Source organism: Doryrhamphus excisus, linkage group LG16, assembly GCF_037039965.1.
Source record: "Doryrhamphus excisus strain RoL-2023G ecotype Guam linkage group LG16, RoL_Dexc_Guam_v1.1, whole genome shotgun sequence".
NCBI lineage: Eukaryota > Metazoa > Chordata > Actinopteri > Syngnathiformes > Syngnathidae > Doryrhamphus > Doryrhamphus excisus.
This window is the reverse complement of record NC_136372.1, coordinates 5,608,984-5,627,923: the sequence shown is the minus strand read 5'-3', so window position 1 is coordinate 5,627,923 and position 18,940 is coordinate 5,608,984. Positions and strand designations below refer to the sequence as shown.

Here is an 18,940-nt window from a genome sequence, read left to right as displayed (position 1 = left end):
CACAAAAAAGGTTCAGCTATGAGCAAATAATACATACAGATCAACTTTTACCGTTTGATAGTATAAGTGCTTGTGTAAGATTGATATTTTCGGGTCATTGCATCAACGACAGATATTACGCATTTTACGTGCTTACGTATGCGGAAGTATACGGCAGTCAGTGGACGAAGGATTCGACTGAAGGGTTCTGGCGGTTGGACTCGACAACGTTCTGCGGGTAAAAACAGCATTTTAACGGTTCCAGCACGACGGCGCTGCGGTGGATGATAGAGGGGGGCAAGGGGTGAGCACAGCAACATGAACCACGCCAAAATAGCAGGCGATATGACGGCAGACGGCGATATACAAATGGCCCCCTCCGTGAGCAACAATCAGCATGACAATGGCACCGGCGACGAGCTGGTGAGCTCGGTGACGCTCTACAGGCGAAGGCCTCGGCTGTTACACGGCACCATCCTCCCGTTCCTGACTGTTCTCTACCCGGGTTGGATGTACGTGTGGCTGGGAGTGTACGGCGCCTCGGAGTATCCGGAGGCAGGCCTCCTGGCGTTGGCTGCCATCGGGATCGCGCACGTCCTCACTACGCTGTCTGGTTATTGGTCCGTGCATGCCCACTGTTGGCTCACTTGTTCCAAGGTAAACATCCATGCAAATATCACTATTATAGTATCACTGTCATTCTTCATTGATATCACAGCATGGCCAATGTTATCTTCAGGCGATATGACTCTTGTGTGATTTTGTCACCTGTTCTATCAACAGGAACCAGACCCAAATAAGGCCACCCTGGCAAAGGTCATCCCTACCCCAAATAACGGTTCAGCTGAGCTTGTGGCACTGCAGAGGGACCAGGTTAGTCGGGGCCACTTGTCCTATTGTATTGCACAATTAGGCTAACATTGTAAAATAAACACTGATAATAAGTCAACGGCAACGTGGCTGGATTCTAAGGGGAACAATTTGCAGCATGAATGCATCAGCACATGATTTTGATCTTGCGGCCTTTATGTGATTACAATATTTTTAATTTGCAGTATTTTCCCTTGTATATGTTTCACTTATGTGTATGTGTGTGTATCCTATCAGCTAGCTCCTTGCATGTACTATTTTCAGGTAAACTTGCCAAAATGACCAAAAGCGCCCACTAGTGTACAGGAGGTGTACAGAGTGTGGCCAACAATTGAATTAGAGCAAGTGTCCGGTTAATGTGCGCATGTAAATATACCAACTAGCCACGTATACATGGACCCAAATATTCCAATTTCATTTGGGTTATTTGCTCAAACGGAAAGAATCTAACCTTTGTATACACCTCATTCCGAAAGAAAAGTGTCAATCCGAATGAATATATAATGGGATTCACAGGGGTGGAATATTCCTTTCCCCAATCCGATTGAGGTATCTTGTACCCGCTCAAACGGAAAGTTGTCAGACTGCATTCTTCTTCGTGGTGTTTTTCTTTTTCTGTTGTTTATTGGCGGTTGGCAAGCAGCTTTCGTGTGCATTAGCGCCATCTGTGGAACAGAATCTAAACCCTTCTATACGCCATTCACAAGTCCAGTTTTAATAAAAAAGAAAAATACATATCTATATAAAACATGCGCCGAGCTTAATTATAAAATATTAGCAAGATTGAACTTTATCTTTTCCTGTTCCCAGGTGCGTTCTTTCAGCGAATGCTGATATATGATGTAACACGCAGCTTGAGACGTTCTTCGATTGAAAAAAAAAATGGAGGCGAGCTATCGGCACTGGACTGCTGCGGAAAGTTTGTTTTTGATTCAAACTAAATTTCAAGACTGGACAAACTGGCAATACGGAGTTATTCCAACAAGTGAAAGAAAAACTCGAGAAAGTCGGTATCACATGATGTTGGTGTTTACGCTTTACTGGGCATGCCCCCATTGACTATTCTGGTTGATTATAGCGGCGCATGTAGACACGCAATTGGAATATTCCTTTCCATGTATACCATTACTTTCAGAAAGGTCATTCGAAAAGAGAAAAACTCCTCATGTAAACGTGGCTACTGAAACCAATGGCTCCTTACTTCCTTCTCAACAGGATGACAACGGGGAAGACATTCTCTCTTTTGAGTTCCAGAAAATCCGCTACACCTTTGACCACAAAGAAAAGAAACGCTTCTTCCCCATTGCCTTCCCCATCAGCCACCCGATGGGCTACTTCCAGTCGTGGCGAGGCTACCAGGAGGAGGTCGAACTCAAGGCTGCGGAAAAGCGCTTCGGCACCAACCATGCCGAGATGGTGGTTCCCGATTTCCTGGAGCTGTTTAGGGAGAGGGCTACTGCACCCTTTTTTGTCTTCCAGGTTTGTTGTTGGAGTGTATTTTGTATTTTTTGTTATGTTCACTATAAAGCCGTGTGTTTTCCATGTTGCAGGTGTTCTGTGTGGGACTGTGGTGTTTGGATGAGTACTGGTACTACAGTGTTTTTACGCTTTTCATGCTGGTGGCCTTTGAAGCCTCCCTGGTCCAGCAGCAAATGAGAAACATGTCCGAGATCCGCCGCATGGGGAACAAGCCCTACATGATTCAGGTGGAATTCCAATCGACTTTCCATGCAACCTAAAGGCATTCCAGTGTAACATTTGATGTTGTCTGGCAGGTTTATCGCAACCGCAAGTGGAGACCCATATCAAGCGACGAGCTCGTCCCTGGTGACATTGTCTCGATTGGTAAGGGTCCCTTAAGTGTCTTTACTACAATCAACACGAGTGGAGAGTTAGTGCGCATTTTACGGTGTCCCAGGACGGTCCCCCCAGGACAACCTGGTGCCGTGTGACGTGCTGCTACTCCGGGGTCGCTGCATCGTGGATGAGGCCATGCTGACAGGAGAGTCTGTGCCTCAGATGAAGGTGAGAGCTCACATCGCAAAAAGAACCCCGTTCTCTCAGCTCCCGAGTGGCTGCTCTGAGAAATAGTTTCTTTATACCCTGGAGGGAGTACAGACGAAATCATTACAAAGGTCAGAGAAGAAATGGTCACTCTAAAAAGATGGTTTGATGATAATAGATTGTCCTTGAACCTAAATAAAACTAAAATCATGCTGTTTGGTAACAGCACAAAGGACACACACCAGCAAATACAAATAGACTCTGTAGACATTGAAAGGGTGAAGGAAAATACATTTCTGGGGATCACAATAGATGAAAATATGAGCTGTAAACCTCATATTACAAATATACAACATAAGGTGGCCAGAAATATTTCAATATTGAACAAAGCAAAATTTGTTCTCAATCAGAAATCACTCCACACTCTTTATTGCTCTCTGGTTCTACCATATCTTACTTATTGTGTGGAAATATGGGCTAATAACTATAAAAGCAATCTTCAATCGCTAAATGTACTGCAAAAAAGGTCAGTAAGGATAATTCATAATGCCGCCTACAGAGAACATACTAACTCCTTAGTTCTAAAATCGCAAATACTTCAACTTGCTGATATAGTTAATCTTCAAACAGCTAAAATAATGCATAAGGCTAAAAATAACCAATTAGCTAAAAATGTCCAATATTCTCTACAAGAGAGGAGAAATATGATCTCAGGGAAGAAGTAAATTTGAAACACTTATATGCTAGGACTACGTTCAAAAGCCATAGCATTTCAGTATGTGGAATCAAACTATGGAATGGATTGAGTAAGACCCTCAAACAATGCACAACGATGAGCCAATTCAAGAAACAATACAAGCAGTTGATATACATATTACATATACATATGGCACTATGGCACCCATTATGTCATTGTATGGTCATATCACCTCGTACTTTGGTACGTGACAAAAAAAATAAATAAAAACTTATACTACTATATTAGGAAAGCAGGAAGTGAACAAATGCTTCCTCCAGCGCAGTCACACTTCATCCACCTGACCAGTGCCACCCACTCCGGTGTGAAAAATGTGATTGAATGTTTGGTGGCTGTCAGAGACGTCTCTGAATTGGCGGCCATGTTTGTCCGTTCCCATCATGTTTGTTTTTATTCTAATTCTAATAATTTGTTGACATTTCTGTGTGTGGGCTTTCAGGAACCTGTGGAGGACTTGGACGCGGAGCAAATCCTTGACCTTCAGTCAGATTCTCGCCTCCATGTCATCTCCGGCGGGACCAAAGTGGTCCAGCATAGCCCCCCTTTAAAGGCCAGTGCTGGACTCAAACGTAAGCACGGTCAAGTCACCTCTCAATGTTCACGTATCTGCTAAACTTATGATGTCACAAAATCCATCAAAGTCATGATTTTTCCTTGCGTGTGCAGCTGTTGACAACGGTTGTGTGGCATATGTCTTGAGAACGGGATTCTACACCTCTCAGGTGAGTCTTTTTTTTCTTCATTCCAACCACAGTTAGGGGAATTCAACCCTCATCTTGAAATTGGTTCGCACGCAGGGCAAACTTTTGCGCACCATCCTGTTTGGCGTGAAGAGGGTGACGGCGAACAACTTGGAGACATTCATCTTCATCCTCTTTCTTCTTGTGTTCGCAATTGCCGCCGCCGCCTACGTGTGGGTGGAAGGTGAGGTACATGGAAATGAGCGGTTTATTTGGTAATGGTAATGGTTTTATTTCATTTGAACATGCATCAGATTACAATTGAATGCATCACATAATCAGTTCACAGTTCCACATGTCCAAAAGGAGTAGGAAGAAGCAAAGCTTATTAAATCCTACCCCTCCATCTGGTACTTTTACAATCAGTAACTGTTACATTTGTTCACTTCCTGCTTTCCTAATGTAGTTTTTGTATTTTTTATTATTTTTTATTATCTTTTGTTTTTTGTCACATACCGGAGTACGAAGTGATATGACAATACACTGACATAATGGGTAGTGAATGTTGAACAATGTGGGTTCACTTCCTGCCTCTGTAATATAATGTAACATTTTTAAAGCATGTTTTAAATTTTAATTAATTAAATAATTGTAATTTATTTTACACATTTTTATTTATTTTTAATTTTTAATTTTTATTTTTTGTCATGTACCGAAGTACGAGGAGATATGACCATCCAATGACATAATGGGTACCATAGTAAGTGTCAATATAGTGATATGTATAGCACATCATGACTGGTTCAAGACTCTTCATCCTTGTATTTAGCAAACATCAACTGCTTGTATTGTTTCTTGAATTGGCTCATCGTTGTGCATTGTTTGAGGGTCTTACTCAATCCATTCCATAGTTTGATTCCACATACTGAAATGCTATGGCTTTTTAACGTAGTCCTAGCATATAAGTATTTCAAATGTAGTTCTTCCCTGAGATCATATTGCTCCTCTCTTGTAGAGAAGTATTGGATGACATTTTTAGGTAATTGGTTATTTTTAGCCTTATGCATTATTTTAGCTATTTGAAGATGAACTACAGTGAAGAAAATAAGTATTTGAACACCCTGCTATTTTGCTATTTCTCCCACTTAGAAATCATGGAGGGGTCTGAAATTTTCATCGTAGGTGCATGTCCACTGTGAGAGAGATAAACTAAAAAGAAAAATCCAGAAATCACAATGCATGATTTTTTAACAATTTATTTGTGTGATACAGCTGCAAATAAGTATTTGAACACCTGAGAAAATGAATGTTAATATTTGGTACAGTAGCCTTTGTTTGCTATTACAGAGGTCAAACGTTTCCTGTAGTTTTTCACCAGGTTTGCACACACTGCAGGAGGGATCTTGGCCCACTCCTCCACACAGATCTTCTCTAGATCAGTCAGGTTTCTGGGCTGTCGCTGAGAAACACGGAGTTTGAGCTCCCTCCAAAGATTTTCGATTGGGTTCAGGTCTGGAGACTGGCTGGGCCATGCTAGAACCTTGATATGCTTCTTACGGAGCCACTCCTTGGTTTTCCTGGCTGTGTGCTTCGGGTCGTTGTCGTGTTGGAAGACCCAGCCACGACCCATCTTCAATGCTCTGACAGAGGGAAGGAGGTTGTTCCCCAAAATCTCACAATACACGGCCCCAGTCATCCTCTCTTTAATGCAGTGCACTCGTCCTGTCCCATGTGCAGAAAAACACCCCCAAAGCATGATGCTACCACCCCCATGCTTCACAGTAGGGATGGTGTTCTTCGGATTGTACTCTTCATTCTTCTTCCTCCAAACACGCTTATTGGAATTATGACCAAAAAGTTCTATTTTGGTCTCATCTGACCATAAAACTTTCTCCCATGACTCCTCTGTATCATCCAAATGGTCATATGCAAACTTAAGACGGGCCTTGACATGTGCTGGTTTAAGCAGGGGAACCTTTCGTGCCATGCATGATTTCACATCATGACGTCTTAGTGTATTACCTACAGTAACCTTGGAAACGGTGGTCCCAGCTCTTTTCAGGTCATTGACCAAGTCCTGTCGTGTAGTTCTGGGCTGATTCCTCACCTTTCTTAGAATCATTGAGACCCCACGAGGTGATATCTTGCATGGGGCTCCACTCCGATTGAGATTGACCGTCATGTTTAGCTTCTTCCATTTTCTAATGATAGCTCCAACAGTGGACCTTTTTTCACCAAGCTGCTTGGTAATTGCTCCGTAGCCCTTTCCAGCCTTGTGGAGGTGTACAATTTTGTCTCTGGTGTCTTTGGACAGCTCTTTGGTCTTCGCCATGTTACAAGTTAAAGTCTTACTGATTGTATGGGGTGGACAGGTGTCTTTATGCAGCTAACGACCTCAAACAGGTGCATCTGATTCAGGATGATACATGGAGTGCAGGTGGACTTCTAATGGGCAGACTAACAGGTCTTTCAGGGTCAGAATTCTACATGATACACAGGTGTTCAAATACTTATTTGCAGCTGTATCACACAAATAAATTGTTAAAAAATCATGCATTGTGATTTCTGGATTTTTCTTTTTAGTTTATCTCTCTCACAGTGGACATGCACCTACGATGAAAATTTCAGACCCCTCCATGATTTCTAAGTGGGAGAAATAGCAAAATAGCAGGGTGTTCAAATACTTATTTTCTTCACTGTATATCAACAACTATTTAGCAGTAATCCCAGTCAAAGTGGCGTACATAGCATCTTAAGTACTTTTTTGTGCTCCGCTCTTCTTCAGGGACCAAGGACATGAGCAGGAATCGTTACAAGCTCTTTCTGGAGTGCACCTTAATCCTCACTTCAGTGGTTCCACCTGAACTCCCCATTGAGCTTTCCCTGGCTGTTAACACATCTCTTATCGCCTTGGCCAAACTATGTAAGTAAGCATGTGTGCATTTACTTATTAGCGGTGGTTAATTCTTTTTTTATCCCTCCCGCTGTCTTTTAGATGTGTTCTGCACCGAGCCCTTCAGGATTCCATTCGCAGGGAAAGTGGAGGTGTGTTGTTTCGACAAAACCGGAACGCTGACGAGTGACAGTCTGGTGGTGCGAGGAGTCGCGGGCCTCAGGTAAACCCCCCCCTCCTTACTTGACATGTGTTGTAGTATTTGAACTATATTATTTATTAGACTTGTACATATCCGACAAGGGAGGGGAAGGAGGTGATGCCTGTCTCGGAGATACCAGTCGAGACACATCGGGTGGTAGCCACCTGCCACTCACTCGTCACTCTTGATGATGGACAGCTGGTTGGAGATCCACTGGAAAAAGCTATGCTGACTGCCGCTGATTGGACCCTCACCAAAGGTAGAACGTGTGTCCCACTTTGTTCAATGCAGTGCCAATTCATACAGGAAACCATGTGTTCCAGATGAAAAGGTCTTCCCACGTGGCATCAAAACCCAGGGCCTCAAGATCCATCAGCGTTTCCACTTTGCCAGCGCTCTAAAGAGGATGTCAGTTCTGGCTTCCTATGAGAAACTGGGATCCACGGAACTATGCTACATCTCCGCTGTTAAAGGGGCTCCGGAGACACTCAGAGCCATGGTACACATGAGCGCCATTCTTTATGCATCACTGCGTTGTGTTGTGTACAACAATGTCATTGTGGTTGCAGTTTTCAGAGCGTCCAGAGAGTTATGACGAAGTACACAAAGAAATGTCTAGAGAAGGGGCGAGAGTGCTGGCTTTGGGTTATAAAGAGATGGGACACCTCAGTCATCAGCAGGTTCTTTTTGTTTCTGTTCCTCCCAAAAAAAAATGCTACAGTGAGTCGTATATTTTGACTGAATCTTTCTGAATTTCCCCAGGTGCGGGAGATGAGCCGAAATTCCCTGGAATGTGACTTGACCTTTGCGGGTTTCATGGTCGTGTACTGCCCCCTCAAAAGTGACAGCAAGGCAGTCATCAGAGAGATCCAGGAAGCTTCGCATCATGTGAATATTAAAATGCGATGCACGCTAAATGCTACATTTTTTTTTTGCATTTGTAAAGTACATGCTTCCTGTTGTCGCGCTCGCAGGTGGTGATGATCACCGGCGACAACCCCTTGACGGCGTGCCATGTCGCCAGAGAGCTCCACTTCATCCAAAAGGAACACACACTTATATTGCAACCAGGTCCCGATCATGGTAGGTGGGGACTGGATTTTGCAGCGATATAGACCTGCATTGCATTGTAGTCCTCAACAACAACCTCGGTGCTGTGTTGCTTTCTAGGCAGCTGGCAGTGGGAGTCAATCGACGGCAGTGTGCATGTACCTCTGCCGCCTCCCGCGGTCTCGTCATTTGTTCGCCAGTACGACCTGTGCATCACTGGCGAGGGTCTGGCCAGACTGTGCTGTGACCCTCGGCTGCTGCACACCCTCTTGCCTCACATAGGAGTGTTTGCAAGAGTCAGCCCCAAACAAAAGGTAAGTCGGTAAACACAGGATGGAGAATTTCCAACATTCAAAGGGTAATACTCATCACTTATACATGCAAACACTGCCTTATTGATCTGCTTATTTGGTATATTCCACTCTTGACCAAACGGATCGTGACAACGCATCCTTAGCAAACACTAGAGGAGGTGGTATGATGGTCATTTTAAGATTAGCAGAGTAAGAAAATATGATTAATAACACATGATATGGTAATAGTTTTATTTCATTTGAACATGCATCAGATTACAATTGAATGCATCACACAATCAGTTCACAGTTCCACATGACAAGGAGTAGGAAGAAGCAAAGCTTATTAAATCCTACCCCTCCATATGGTCCTTTTACAATCAGTAACTGTTACATTTGTTCACTTCCTGCTTTTTTTTTTTTTAATATAATCACGAGGGTCGCGGGGGGTGCTGGAGCCTATCCCAGCTGTCTTTGGGCGAGAGGCGGGGTACACCCTAGACTGGTCGCCAGCCAATCACAGGGCACTTTTATGTTTTTCTGTTTTATTTTTTTTATTTTATTTTATTTTTTATTTTATTTTTGTCACTTGCCAAAGTACGAGGTGATATGACCATAGAATGACATAATCGGTACCAATTGGTAACTGTCAATATAGTGATATGTATAGCACATCATGACTGGTTCAAGACTCTTCATCCTTGTATTTTACTTGTATTGTTTCTTGACATGATGACTGAATTCAATGATTGAGAAAGTGTTTTGTTCAAAAATATATTTGGGGTTTGTCCTATATTCTGTTCAAAGTCGTCTTATATTCGCTATACGCTCATACTCTTGGTTATGTTTGCTGATATCCTTCTAGCTGCGTTTGCAAAACCATTAAAGCCCAGACATGGGTTGTGAATCTTCAACCTCCACGGTTGGGTATCGGCAATTTCCGATATCAATAGTGGATCAGATAGACCCCATCCATACTTGTAATACCGTGCAATATTCTGCTGTGTTGCAGGAATTTGTCATCACCAGTCTCAAGGGGCTGGGTTACGTCACACTGATGTGCGGCGATGGCACAAATGATGTCGGCGCTCTCAAACACGCCCACATAGGTAATGTAATGAACATTTATGTCCATTTACATCATCGCGTCTGTAAATTGTCATATTTATTATACTGTACAATCATTTTACACAGGTGTCGCCCTGTTAGCTAACGCCCCCGAGCGCATGCCTGAAAAAAAGAAACGTGGGCGAGACAAGGAGGCACCCGTTGCAGAATCCAGACCGTTGCCACCTGTTAACTCAGGGGGCAAACTGAGCTCCAGGGGGGCCAGGCAGAGGGTGATGGCCCAAAGGGAGGAGCAACTCGCTGCACAAAAGGTGGGGATCTTGTGATTACTATACTATGTATGTTATGTATGTGTAGTGATTTCCTATTACCGTTTAGTCATATAATAAAGTAGCACCTTTTTCACAGGAGAGAATAAGTCAGGTCTTGCGGGAACTGGAAGAGGATCAGGTGCAAATAGTGAAACTGGGTGACGCCTCCATCGCCGCCCCCTTCACCTCTAAGCTTTCCTCCATACAGTGCAGTGAGTAACAAATATTAAAGTTTCAAACCTCGTGCCACTTCTAAACGTCTTTTTCTCCCTCCAGTCTGTCATGTGATAAAGCAAGGCCGTTGCACTCTGGTAACAACACTACAGATGTTCAAAATACTCGCTCTCAACGCCCTGGTGCTCGCCTACAGCCAGTCGGTGCTCTACCTCGAGGGGGTCAAATTCAGCGATTTCCAAGCAACCTTGCAGGGTTTACTGCTGGCCGGGTGTTTCCTCTTCATCTCTCGGTCAAAGCCACTGAAAACATTGTCCCGGGAGCGGCCATTACCGAACATCTTCAATCTTTATACTGTGTTGACGGTGCTGCTGCAGTTTGCGGTCCACTTTTGTAGTCTGGTCTTTCTCTACAGAGAAGCGCAGAGCAGAAGTCCGCCGAGGTAAGGGGCTTTGCTGTACTTGAAAGGTATTATTTTTATTATTGTTATTTATAATTTATCCTCTCTTTTTTCCAGAGAGGAGCAGTTTGTGGACCTGTACAAAGAGTTTGAACCCAGTCTAATTAACAGCACGGTCTACATCATGTCCATGGCTATGCAGATGGCCACGTTTGCCATTAACTACAAGGTGATGCTCTTCAGCATGCATGTGCAATTTCTTCAGAAAGTGCATTGTAGTTCTGTATGTAATTAATAGTATTTAATATTATTTCTTGGACAGGGTCATCCTTTCATGGAGTCTCTCAGTGAGAACAGACCACTACTATGGAGCATCGCTTTGTCGGGCTTGGCAATTGTGGGACTCCTCACTGGTTCCTCACCCGAATTTAATGAACAGTTTGCCCTTGTAGATATTCCAACTGAGGTGAATTGACACAGCATTGTATTGTTTTTTTTTGTGTAACTTTCTTTTAGTAATGGTGTCCTTTTGTTTTCCCTTGCAGTTCAAAATGATCATCGCCCAGGTTCTGGTGGTGGACTTTGCTGCCGCACTATTGGTGGACCGCGTCCTGCAGTTCCTGCTAGGCAAAGGAACTCTGAGGGTGCCTTCTTGAACTCTCCTTGCCATCAGCACCTGCTGCCCTTACCTATTCTAAAGGGAGAAAAGACTAACGGAAAGGAAGAGGAATGATGCTGAGATGGTCATGGCGCGCAGTACTGTACACTCCCCTCCTTCGGTCTACCTTGTTACTGTATTACCATCAGCCCTCCCTAAACTTTATCTGGCCCCTCCCCATGACCACACAAGGCCACGAAAACAACAGTATTGAGTGCAAGACTGTGCCAGCAGAGTGACGCATACAGACACACAAGAGGGACATTCTCCAAGAGAATTGACGAGTGTTTTGAATTTTTTTTTTTTTTTTTTTGGATTACTGTCCTTGATTTTGTAAAAAGACATCTCTAACAGACTTATAAAAAGAGTTACAAAGTATGAGGTCTGCAAGTTATTTGTAAATTAAAGCAGAGATTATTAATTTGAGAATAGCACAATTTATATAGTATATATTTTATATATATGATTGTTTTATATAGTATGTATATGTATATATTGTATATGTATATTGAGGAAATAAGCCACTTTGGGGATAATTTGCATAATAAGCCATAAATTGCATCTATTCTGCTGATAAATTCTACTATTGATCAGTTACTTCATTCAACAAAGCTTCCATCGCATATATAAGCAACTAATATGCTTTTACCCTTTTCTAAATTTAACTAGAATTTGAAATTAACAGCCAGATCAATTTTAGCTGCAAACCAGAACTTCTACTTCATCGATCGGATATACTGTAGTTTGTTTACACTCCTTGCTGTTTAAATATATAAGTTCGCAAAATGTCTCTACAATATTCAAAATATCCTCCAGGTTAAGTAAATAACACTACATTTCCCACAATGCTGCCTCGGGGAAATCGTTTCCGGAATGGGCGGAGCTTTTTGGGCGCGCGTTGTTGAAAAAAGTATTTGAAAGAAAAAGATGGCGCCTGAAAAACGTTCGCTCACAGACCAAGACGGGTTTGTCATTCTCATTTCTTGTTGCTATAAATTGTTTACCTTGTTATGCGGCTGAAACATAGTAAAGACATGATGTGTTATGTACTTCTTTTTCGACTTCGCCGTAACGACACCTCAAGCGGCTTTATGCTGGGTGTGCTAACTGACACTGGAAATCAAATGCTTCCTTGTGTTATTATTTTTTTACTTGCACCGGACAAGGTTAGCTTTTATTAAGTTGTATAATTGTCTTGCAGTTGCGGTACTGTCGCCGCTGTGGAAACTACGGATGAGGTAAGATGAATCAATGTGACATTTTAGCTAGCCTTCGATAATGATACCGTTTGTCGTTATTAGGTTATGGGTGACTGAGCATATCCCAGTGGGGATCCCATATCCCATATTATCGTCTATTCGTTTTCTATGCCACTTGCCCTCATTAAGGACATGGGTGAGCTGGAACCTATCCCAGCTGATTGGTAAAGTACATCTGGTTCCAACTATCCACACTCACATTTACACCTAAGCCTAATGCATATATTTGGAGTGTTGGAGGAAGCCCATGCAAGCACGGTGAGAACCCAAAATGATGTTCCAACTAACATTTGAACCCCGATCTTCATGAGTATGACATGATAACCGCGAGGCCACATGCAACCCTAACATGATAGCAACACATTTAGTTAATATTTATTTGATTCTTGTCTTCTTCTCTCAGGCCAAACATGCATCCAAACTAAAATGCTCCTCCACCTCCTCCTCCCAGGGCACTGCCCCGCCACAAAAATCACCCCGTATCGAAATGCAGGCCCCCAAAACGATGACGCCAGAGGCCGGAGACGAGCATCCGGACTCAGACCTGCTGGAAATGGCATCTGGAAGCATGGAGAAACCGGCGACGTGTCCGCCAGCCAGTCCCACTACTGCACGGAGGAAATCCTGGAGGAGAGCCACCATGACAAGACGCTCCCTACCTACACTTCCCAACCCGTATCAAAGTGAGTCTAGTATATCAGAGGGAGGAATGATTGTGAAATAAATGTCTTCATCAATGTTCTTTTCTTTTTTTTTTTAGCTTTGTGCAGGAACATCAGCACATCTTTATCACAGCAAGAGAGGTTGAGTCTATTGACGGAGGCTGCAATGAAGGTCATTTCCAAAGTAGAGATGCTTGATTTTGGCTTTCATTCCAATAGCCAGTGTTACACTTCATTACTGCTCTTTCCTAAAAATAATGTCATGTAATGATAATGAACAAATTGTACTTTTTTACTGTACTTGTACCGGAAGCATTTCACAATTTAATACTAATATGCAATACATGTAATATGTGGTGGGTTGCAGAGGGATTGCTGTTTCATGGTTGACTTTGACCTATGTGTCAAAAAATATTGATCGTATGTAGTATACTGGTCAATGATGAGATATTACCTTACCTTACATTACCTTAACACTGCATGTAGTCCAAAATGGCATGTCTGACATTACACAATGGAAACAAGTTCTCCATTTCTGTGTGGAAGCGGTTTTTGTTTTGGCTTGGGCCCCCCCCCCACTCCATTTGAAACCCTTAAAGTTTAGAATAAATAAATTTGAGGGTCACTAGTTAGCGCGGTATCTTGCTATGCTTAAAGCATCTCTTGTGTTGCTCTAGTGATCCCATCGCTAGTGCATTAGAATTGAGCAGTGTGGTGTAAACAAAGAATAGGAGTGTAACTATAGGGGTGTTATTTCATGTCTACAGGACTCTAATAATGGTTAAAGTCATAGAGGTTTTCTGTGCTCCGACTATAAAAAAGGCTGCTCATGCACTGATATCATTATCGGCAGAAAAATCGATATCGATCGGATCAATATCTCATTTTTATACCAGTATCAGCCAGTATTAATGGACATCCTTATTCGAAAGGCATCCGCGTCAAATAACAGTGTTTCAAATCATTCTCTCTGTCCTCAGCTTGCCATTGACAGACTTCAAAATTCACTCAAATCAGTGACAAATTCATCTCCAGAGGTTTTTCAAAAACAAGGTGAGTGCTTGCCCTACTAGGTTTGCTTTTTGGGGGTTGTGGGGAGATACGGCCATTTTTAATCCAAAACTGTGTATATATAAATGTATATTTCCTACTTTCTATAGTTGAGAACTTGGAGACGGAGTGGCACTCTCTGACCCAAAGCACAAGCAATGAACAAATACCTGACAGTGCAGCAAGGTTAGTTGTAACCCTGATGTGTCTTTTTACTTGTTGTGTTGTCTCATTCGGTGCAGAATTTTTAGTCATGTAATATTTGCTTGCAGATGTGACGATCTTGCAATGCGGACAGCTACGGAAAAATTTGTGAATACCACTAACAGGTTTCTTTTAATGAATCTCTATATAGCTGTGACAAAAGATTGTTTGTTTTTATTACACATTCTGTGTTGTGTTTTAGGCTTCAAGCTGAAATTGAGTCCTGGGAAACACTCTTACAAAAACACCAGAGTAGGGCAGAAGAACTAAAAAGGTAAGAATATGTGCAGTATCCGATCAAAACAGTTCTTTTTAAAGTTTGTGTCCTCTGTTTGTCACAGGAAGGTGGCTCAGGGCCATAAGAAGGCTGTCTCCTTAGACCACATATGTTTGGCCTCATCTTCACAATACCAGTTCATTCGAAAAAAGCCCGACTACCATGGCCTCCTCTGTAGGCAGCAACCCATCATGCACACAATGGCAGCAATTGTATGTATGCCGAGAGACCTTTTTCCATACATAATTTCAATTCTTTCTTTTATAGAATAGTTTGTTCTCCTGTAGACTTCTCCTGTCACTATTATGTCAGTCTTGATTTAATGTAAGCTAACAAAATATGGTATTAAGGTTTCTGTTTATACGTCTGTAGATGGATACTCAGTGTAAGATAGTCCGAGAACTTCAGTCCATCAAGGAGCAGTCACAGCTGATCGTGAAAGAGACCAGTGGGCGACTGGGTAATGATCTCTATTTATTTATTTATTTATTTATGTGTTTTATTTTTAAAGCAGGGCTGCACGGCGGTCAAGTGGTTAGCGTGCAGACCTCGCAGCTAGGAGACCAGGGTTTAATTCCACCCTCGGCCATCTCTGTGTGGAGTTTGCATGTTCTCCCCGTGCATGTGTGGGTTTTCTCCGGATACTCATTCCACATTCCAAAAACATGCTAGGTTAATTGGCGACTCCAAATTGTCCATAGGTATGAATGTGAGTGTGAATGGTTGTTTGTCTATATGTGCCCTGTGATTGGCTGGCGACAAGTCCAGGGTGTACCCCGCCTTTCGCTCAAAGACAGCTGGGATAGGCTCCAGCACCCCCGCGACCCTCGTGAGGAAAAGCGGTAGAAAATGAATGAATGAATTTTTAAAGCATTGCCAGAAGCATTCCTGATAACTTTTTTTTTTCTCACCAGCGGCTCAAGCTGGATTCCGGGATCATTCTGCCGACATCATTAAGGAACTCGTGATGGCACCTTTCCCGTCCACAGCCACATAAGGGCCTTAAATGGAGGCAAGCCCTCAAAGGACATTGTATATATTTTTTTTGTGTGGTCATTTTCATGTCTCAATATATTTGATAGTGTGAACTATGCCTGTTCATACCTAAACAGCTGATAGTTGATGTAATTCAGTTATGTGACCAGCAGCTGGCAGTATGCTTCTTAAAATAATGCAAAGTTGCAAGCTGCTATAGCTTCATGAAATGCCTCCTCACCTCTAAAAAAAAAAAAAAGAAATCCCAGAGACTCTTATAAGACTAGACAAATGAGTGCATGCATGGTGTCAATTTCAAAGAAATGTACCATATATATTTTGCAGTAGTACAAGTAGTAGAGTGACCACTCTCCTTGTTTTCTTTATTCCCATTTCTAGCCTGTTCTCTTCCTTGGGCCTGTTTACTTATTTATTTATTTTTTGGTGCGGCATCTATTTCACTTCATCAGTGTCCCCTGACCATTCAAGAGAAAGCCCCTCCCCCACAGTGACTCACCCCCCCCCCCCCCCCCCATCCCATCTCTTGCATTTGGCTGGGTCACTGATGCAGAACGAAGCTTTGACATTGTACCAGTCAGTCAAAGCTTCGTTTGCTATCACTCGTCTATCTCCTGGAGCCCTTCACTAATTCATGCAAATCTTAGCTAATTGTGAAGGTTACAGCCTGAAGAGAACGAGAAACAAGCCCTGGTAGTTTTTTTGTGGTTATGATATGGAATAGGTGACATTTTCAGTAGGGATTGCGTTGAAGGAGGTGACAGGAGAAGACGAGCAGGGTTGTGACCGTGAGAGTTGTGAGTGAGGGGCAGGATAGCGCACAGCAGGAGAGATCGATTCTTATTTAGATGAAAATGAGGCTTTATGCTGGTGGGGGTGAGAGGAGGGCACCTTAAGCATCCAAATGAATAGAGAAGTTTCACAGAGATGATGCCTAAATGAATGGGCGACAATGAAACGCCAGGTTTACAAAGACACCGTCGTCCCTTCACTTGCATGGGGAGGGTTCTCTCTTGACAGTCAAATGCAATTACTTTGGCATTAGATGGTAATCCTTGCAGTGTTTCACTCAAACTGTGAGGGAAGAAAACACTTTAAACCGCCTCAATGACCCATTTAGGAGTTAAGTGTTTGGTGTTTAATGTTTGGATAAAGGTGAGATGTGGCTCACCTTCTGCTTTTATTGTTTGGAGAATACTATAATGAATGAAAGGGCTAGTTTATTTAAAAATACAACCACTGAAGCTTAAGGTCTGCAACTGATATCCGCTAGATCAAACTATCATACATTCATTCATTTTGTACCGCTTTTTCCTCACGAGGGTCGCAGGGGTGCTGGAGCCTATCCCAGCTGTCTTCGGGCGAGAGGCGGGGTACACCCTGAACTGGTCGCCAGCCAATCACACTCACATTCATACCTATGGACAATTTGAAGTCGCCAATTAGCCTAGCATGTTTTTGGAATGTGGGAGGAAACTGGAGAAAACCCACGCATGCACGGGGAGAACATGCAAACTCCACACAGAGATGGCCGAGGGTGGAATTGAACCCTGGTCTCCTAGCTGTGAGGTTTGCGCGCTAACCACACGACCGCCGTGCCGCCCACTATCATACATAAGTACGTAAAAATAAGTTAACCACTGTCAGTCTTGATTGCAATGACAAACGTGATACCTCATTCATCTCATATTGTGATTTCACCCAAGTGTAAAAATAAGCCAAGCACTTTTAAAGCTACAAAACATTGGTTCCTCGCATTCTGCTTTCGCTATATACTTTGTAAACTCCATATGCTACACATTTTTATTGTTGTGCAGGAATACATGACGTATGTACACATGTGAACTCAGGTGTTTACCCTTAATGCCCCCCACTGTTTCTTCCAACAATCATTTAATCCTAGTTCACATGTACTGTTTACCTTCTTCTCTATTCTTGCTGTCTCCAACTTTAGATTGATTAGCCCCCCGATTGTGGTAGATGGATGTGAGGAGAGTCAGCATAAAGCGCCGCCAGTTTGGGTCCTGCTGCCTTATGCACACCCATCATCATCTCATAGTACATCCGTCCGGGCCCGCTGCTGCTGCAGCACAGCAGCCTTTGCTCCTACACATGCATTCGGGCAGCCATTCGTCTTGGAAGACTGTCTCTCTGATCTGAGTGATAAACTGCAGCAGAATTGCCCAGTTTGCAAAAAAAGAAAAAAAAACAAGGACACTAGTTTTTCAATCTTTGCTGTCATCGTTTTTAAAACTAAACTGATGCAATGTTTCATTTGTCCCCCCCCACTCCTCCACTCTCTCTGTAAGCGTGACTTTATTCCGTTTGGTTTTTGATGTAAATTTGACCACTCTTAGCGTGATCAGAGATGATGAGCTCCTCTTCTCTCCTCTCGCAGCTCACTGAGCAGAAACACATTAGAGAGGTTTATATTGATGCACCTAATTAGCAGCCTTCTTTATTGTCTGCCACACAGTTTTTGCATGCATTACACACATTTTTTTTGTTCTGAACACATCCCAGCAGTGACAGTTTACAAAAGAAAAATATGAAAAAGTCTTATCTGACATGGTTTTTGCCAACATGTTTCCACTTTGGTAATGATAAAGACACATTTGGAGCATGAGACACGCAGTACATAAAAGAATCAAGATCATATGGTTACACCTGAAAAGGAGAAGTATGAAGCAGAGCTTATTTAATCCTAGACATGCTCAGTAGTACACAATCTGTTCTGTAATTTTACTCCACATATTTACATGCGGGCTGCAAGTGGTTACCACGCAGGCCTCACTGCTAGGAGACCCGAGTTCAATTCCACCCTCGACCATCTCTGTGTGGAGTTTGCATGTTTTTCCGGGTACTCCGGTTTCCTCCCACATTCCAAAAACATGCTAGGTTAATAGGCGACTCCAAATTGTCCATAGGTATGAATGTGAGTGTGAATGGTTGTTTGTCTATATGTGCCCTGTGAATGACTAGCGACCAATCCAGGGTGTACCCTGCCTCTCGCCCAAAGACAGCTGGGATAGGCTCCAGCACCCCCCGCAACCCTTGTGAGGATAAGTGGTAGATTTAGATGTTAGATTTAACTGGCAATAAATGCAATATACTGCAGTATGACTGAGGTATATTCAAGTTTACCGTCAGTGCAAT

General features: G+C 42.9%; 2 protein-coding genes across 2 annotated transcripts; both read left to right on the top strand.

Annotated features, from left to right (window-relative positions):
• Positions 1-158: 158 nt before the first annotated feature.
• atp13a1 (ATPase 13A1) lies at positions 159-11,717 on the top strand. The gene is made up of 24 exons (XM_058050260.2): positions 159-636; positions 763-852; positions 2,065-2,328; positions 2,400-2,555; positions 2,625-2,694; positions 2,768-2,874; positions 4,050-4,179; positions 4,277-4,332; positions 4,408-4,534; positions 7,076-7,213; positions 7,286-7,406; positions 7,487-7,644; positions 7,709-7,884; positions 7,955-8,065; positions 8,148-8,273; positions 8,360-8,468; positions 8,556-8,749; positions 9,741-9,837; positions 9,923-10,107; positions 10,205-10,319; positions 10,384-10,723; positions 10,799-10,910; positions 11,004-11,147; positions 11,227-11,717. The coding sequence occupies exons 1-24, from the start codon at positions 298-300 to the stop codon at positions 11,335-11,337; spliced, it is 3,576 nt and encodes a 1,191-aa protein (XP_057906243.2). The 5' UTR covers positions 159-297; the 3' UTR covers positions 11,338-11,717.
• Positions 11,422-16,274, top strand: dsn1 (DSN1 component of MIS12 kinetochore complex). Its single transcript, XM_058050292.2, has 12 exons — positions 11,422-11,442; positions 12,261-12,304; positions 12,541-12,577; positions 13,050-13,281; positions 13,359-13,432; positions 14,241-14,313; positions 14,421-14,496; positions 14,583-14,639; positions 14,717-14,788; positions 14,856-15,003; positions 15,164-15,251; positions 15,706-16,274. The coding sequence occupies exons 1-12, from the start codon at positions 11,422-11,424 to the stop codon at positions 15,786-15,788; spliced, it is 1,005 nt and encodes a 334-aa protein (XP_057906275.2). The 3' UTR covers positions 15,789-16,274.
• The last annotated feature ends 2,666 nt before the right edge of the window (positions 16,275-18,940 follow it).

Bases quoted from the DNA above. Each gene is read 5' to 3' on its own strand.
- atp13a1 (XM_058050260.2), top strand. From the start codon at position 298: ATGAACCACGCCAAAATAGCAGGCGATATGACGGCAGACGGCGATATA. The intron at 637-762 runs GTAAACATCCAT...TTCTATCAACAG, and splicing joins GTTGGCTCACTTGTTCCAAG to GAACCAGACCCAAATAAGGC. The intron at 10,911-11,003 runs GTGATGCTCTTC...TTTCTTGGACAG, and splicing joins CGTTTGCCATTAACTACAAG to GGTCATCCTTTCATGGAGTC.
- dsn1 (XM_058050292.2), top strand. From the start codon at position 11,422: ATGGTCATGGCGCGCAGTACT. The intron at 14,314-14,420 runs GTGAGTGCTTGC...TACTTTCTATAG, and splicing joins AGAGGTTTTTCAAAAACAAG to TTGAGAACTTGGAGACGGAG. The intron at 14,789-14,855 runs GTAAGAATATGT...TGTTTGTCACAG, and splicing joins AGGGCAGAAGAACTAAAAAG to GAAGGTGGCTCAGGGCCATA.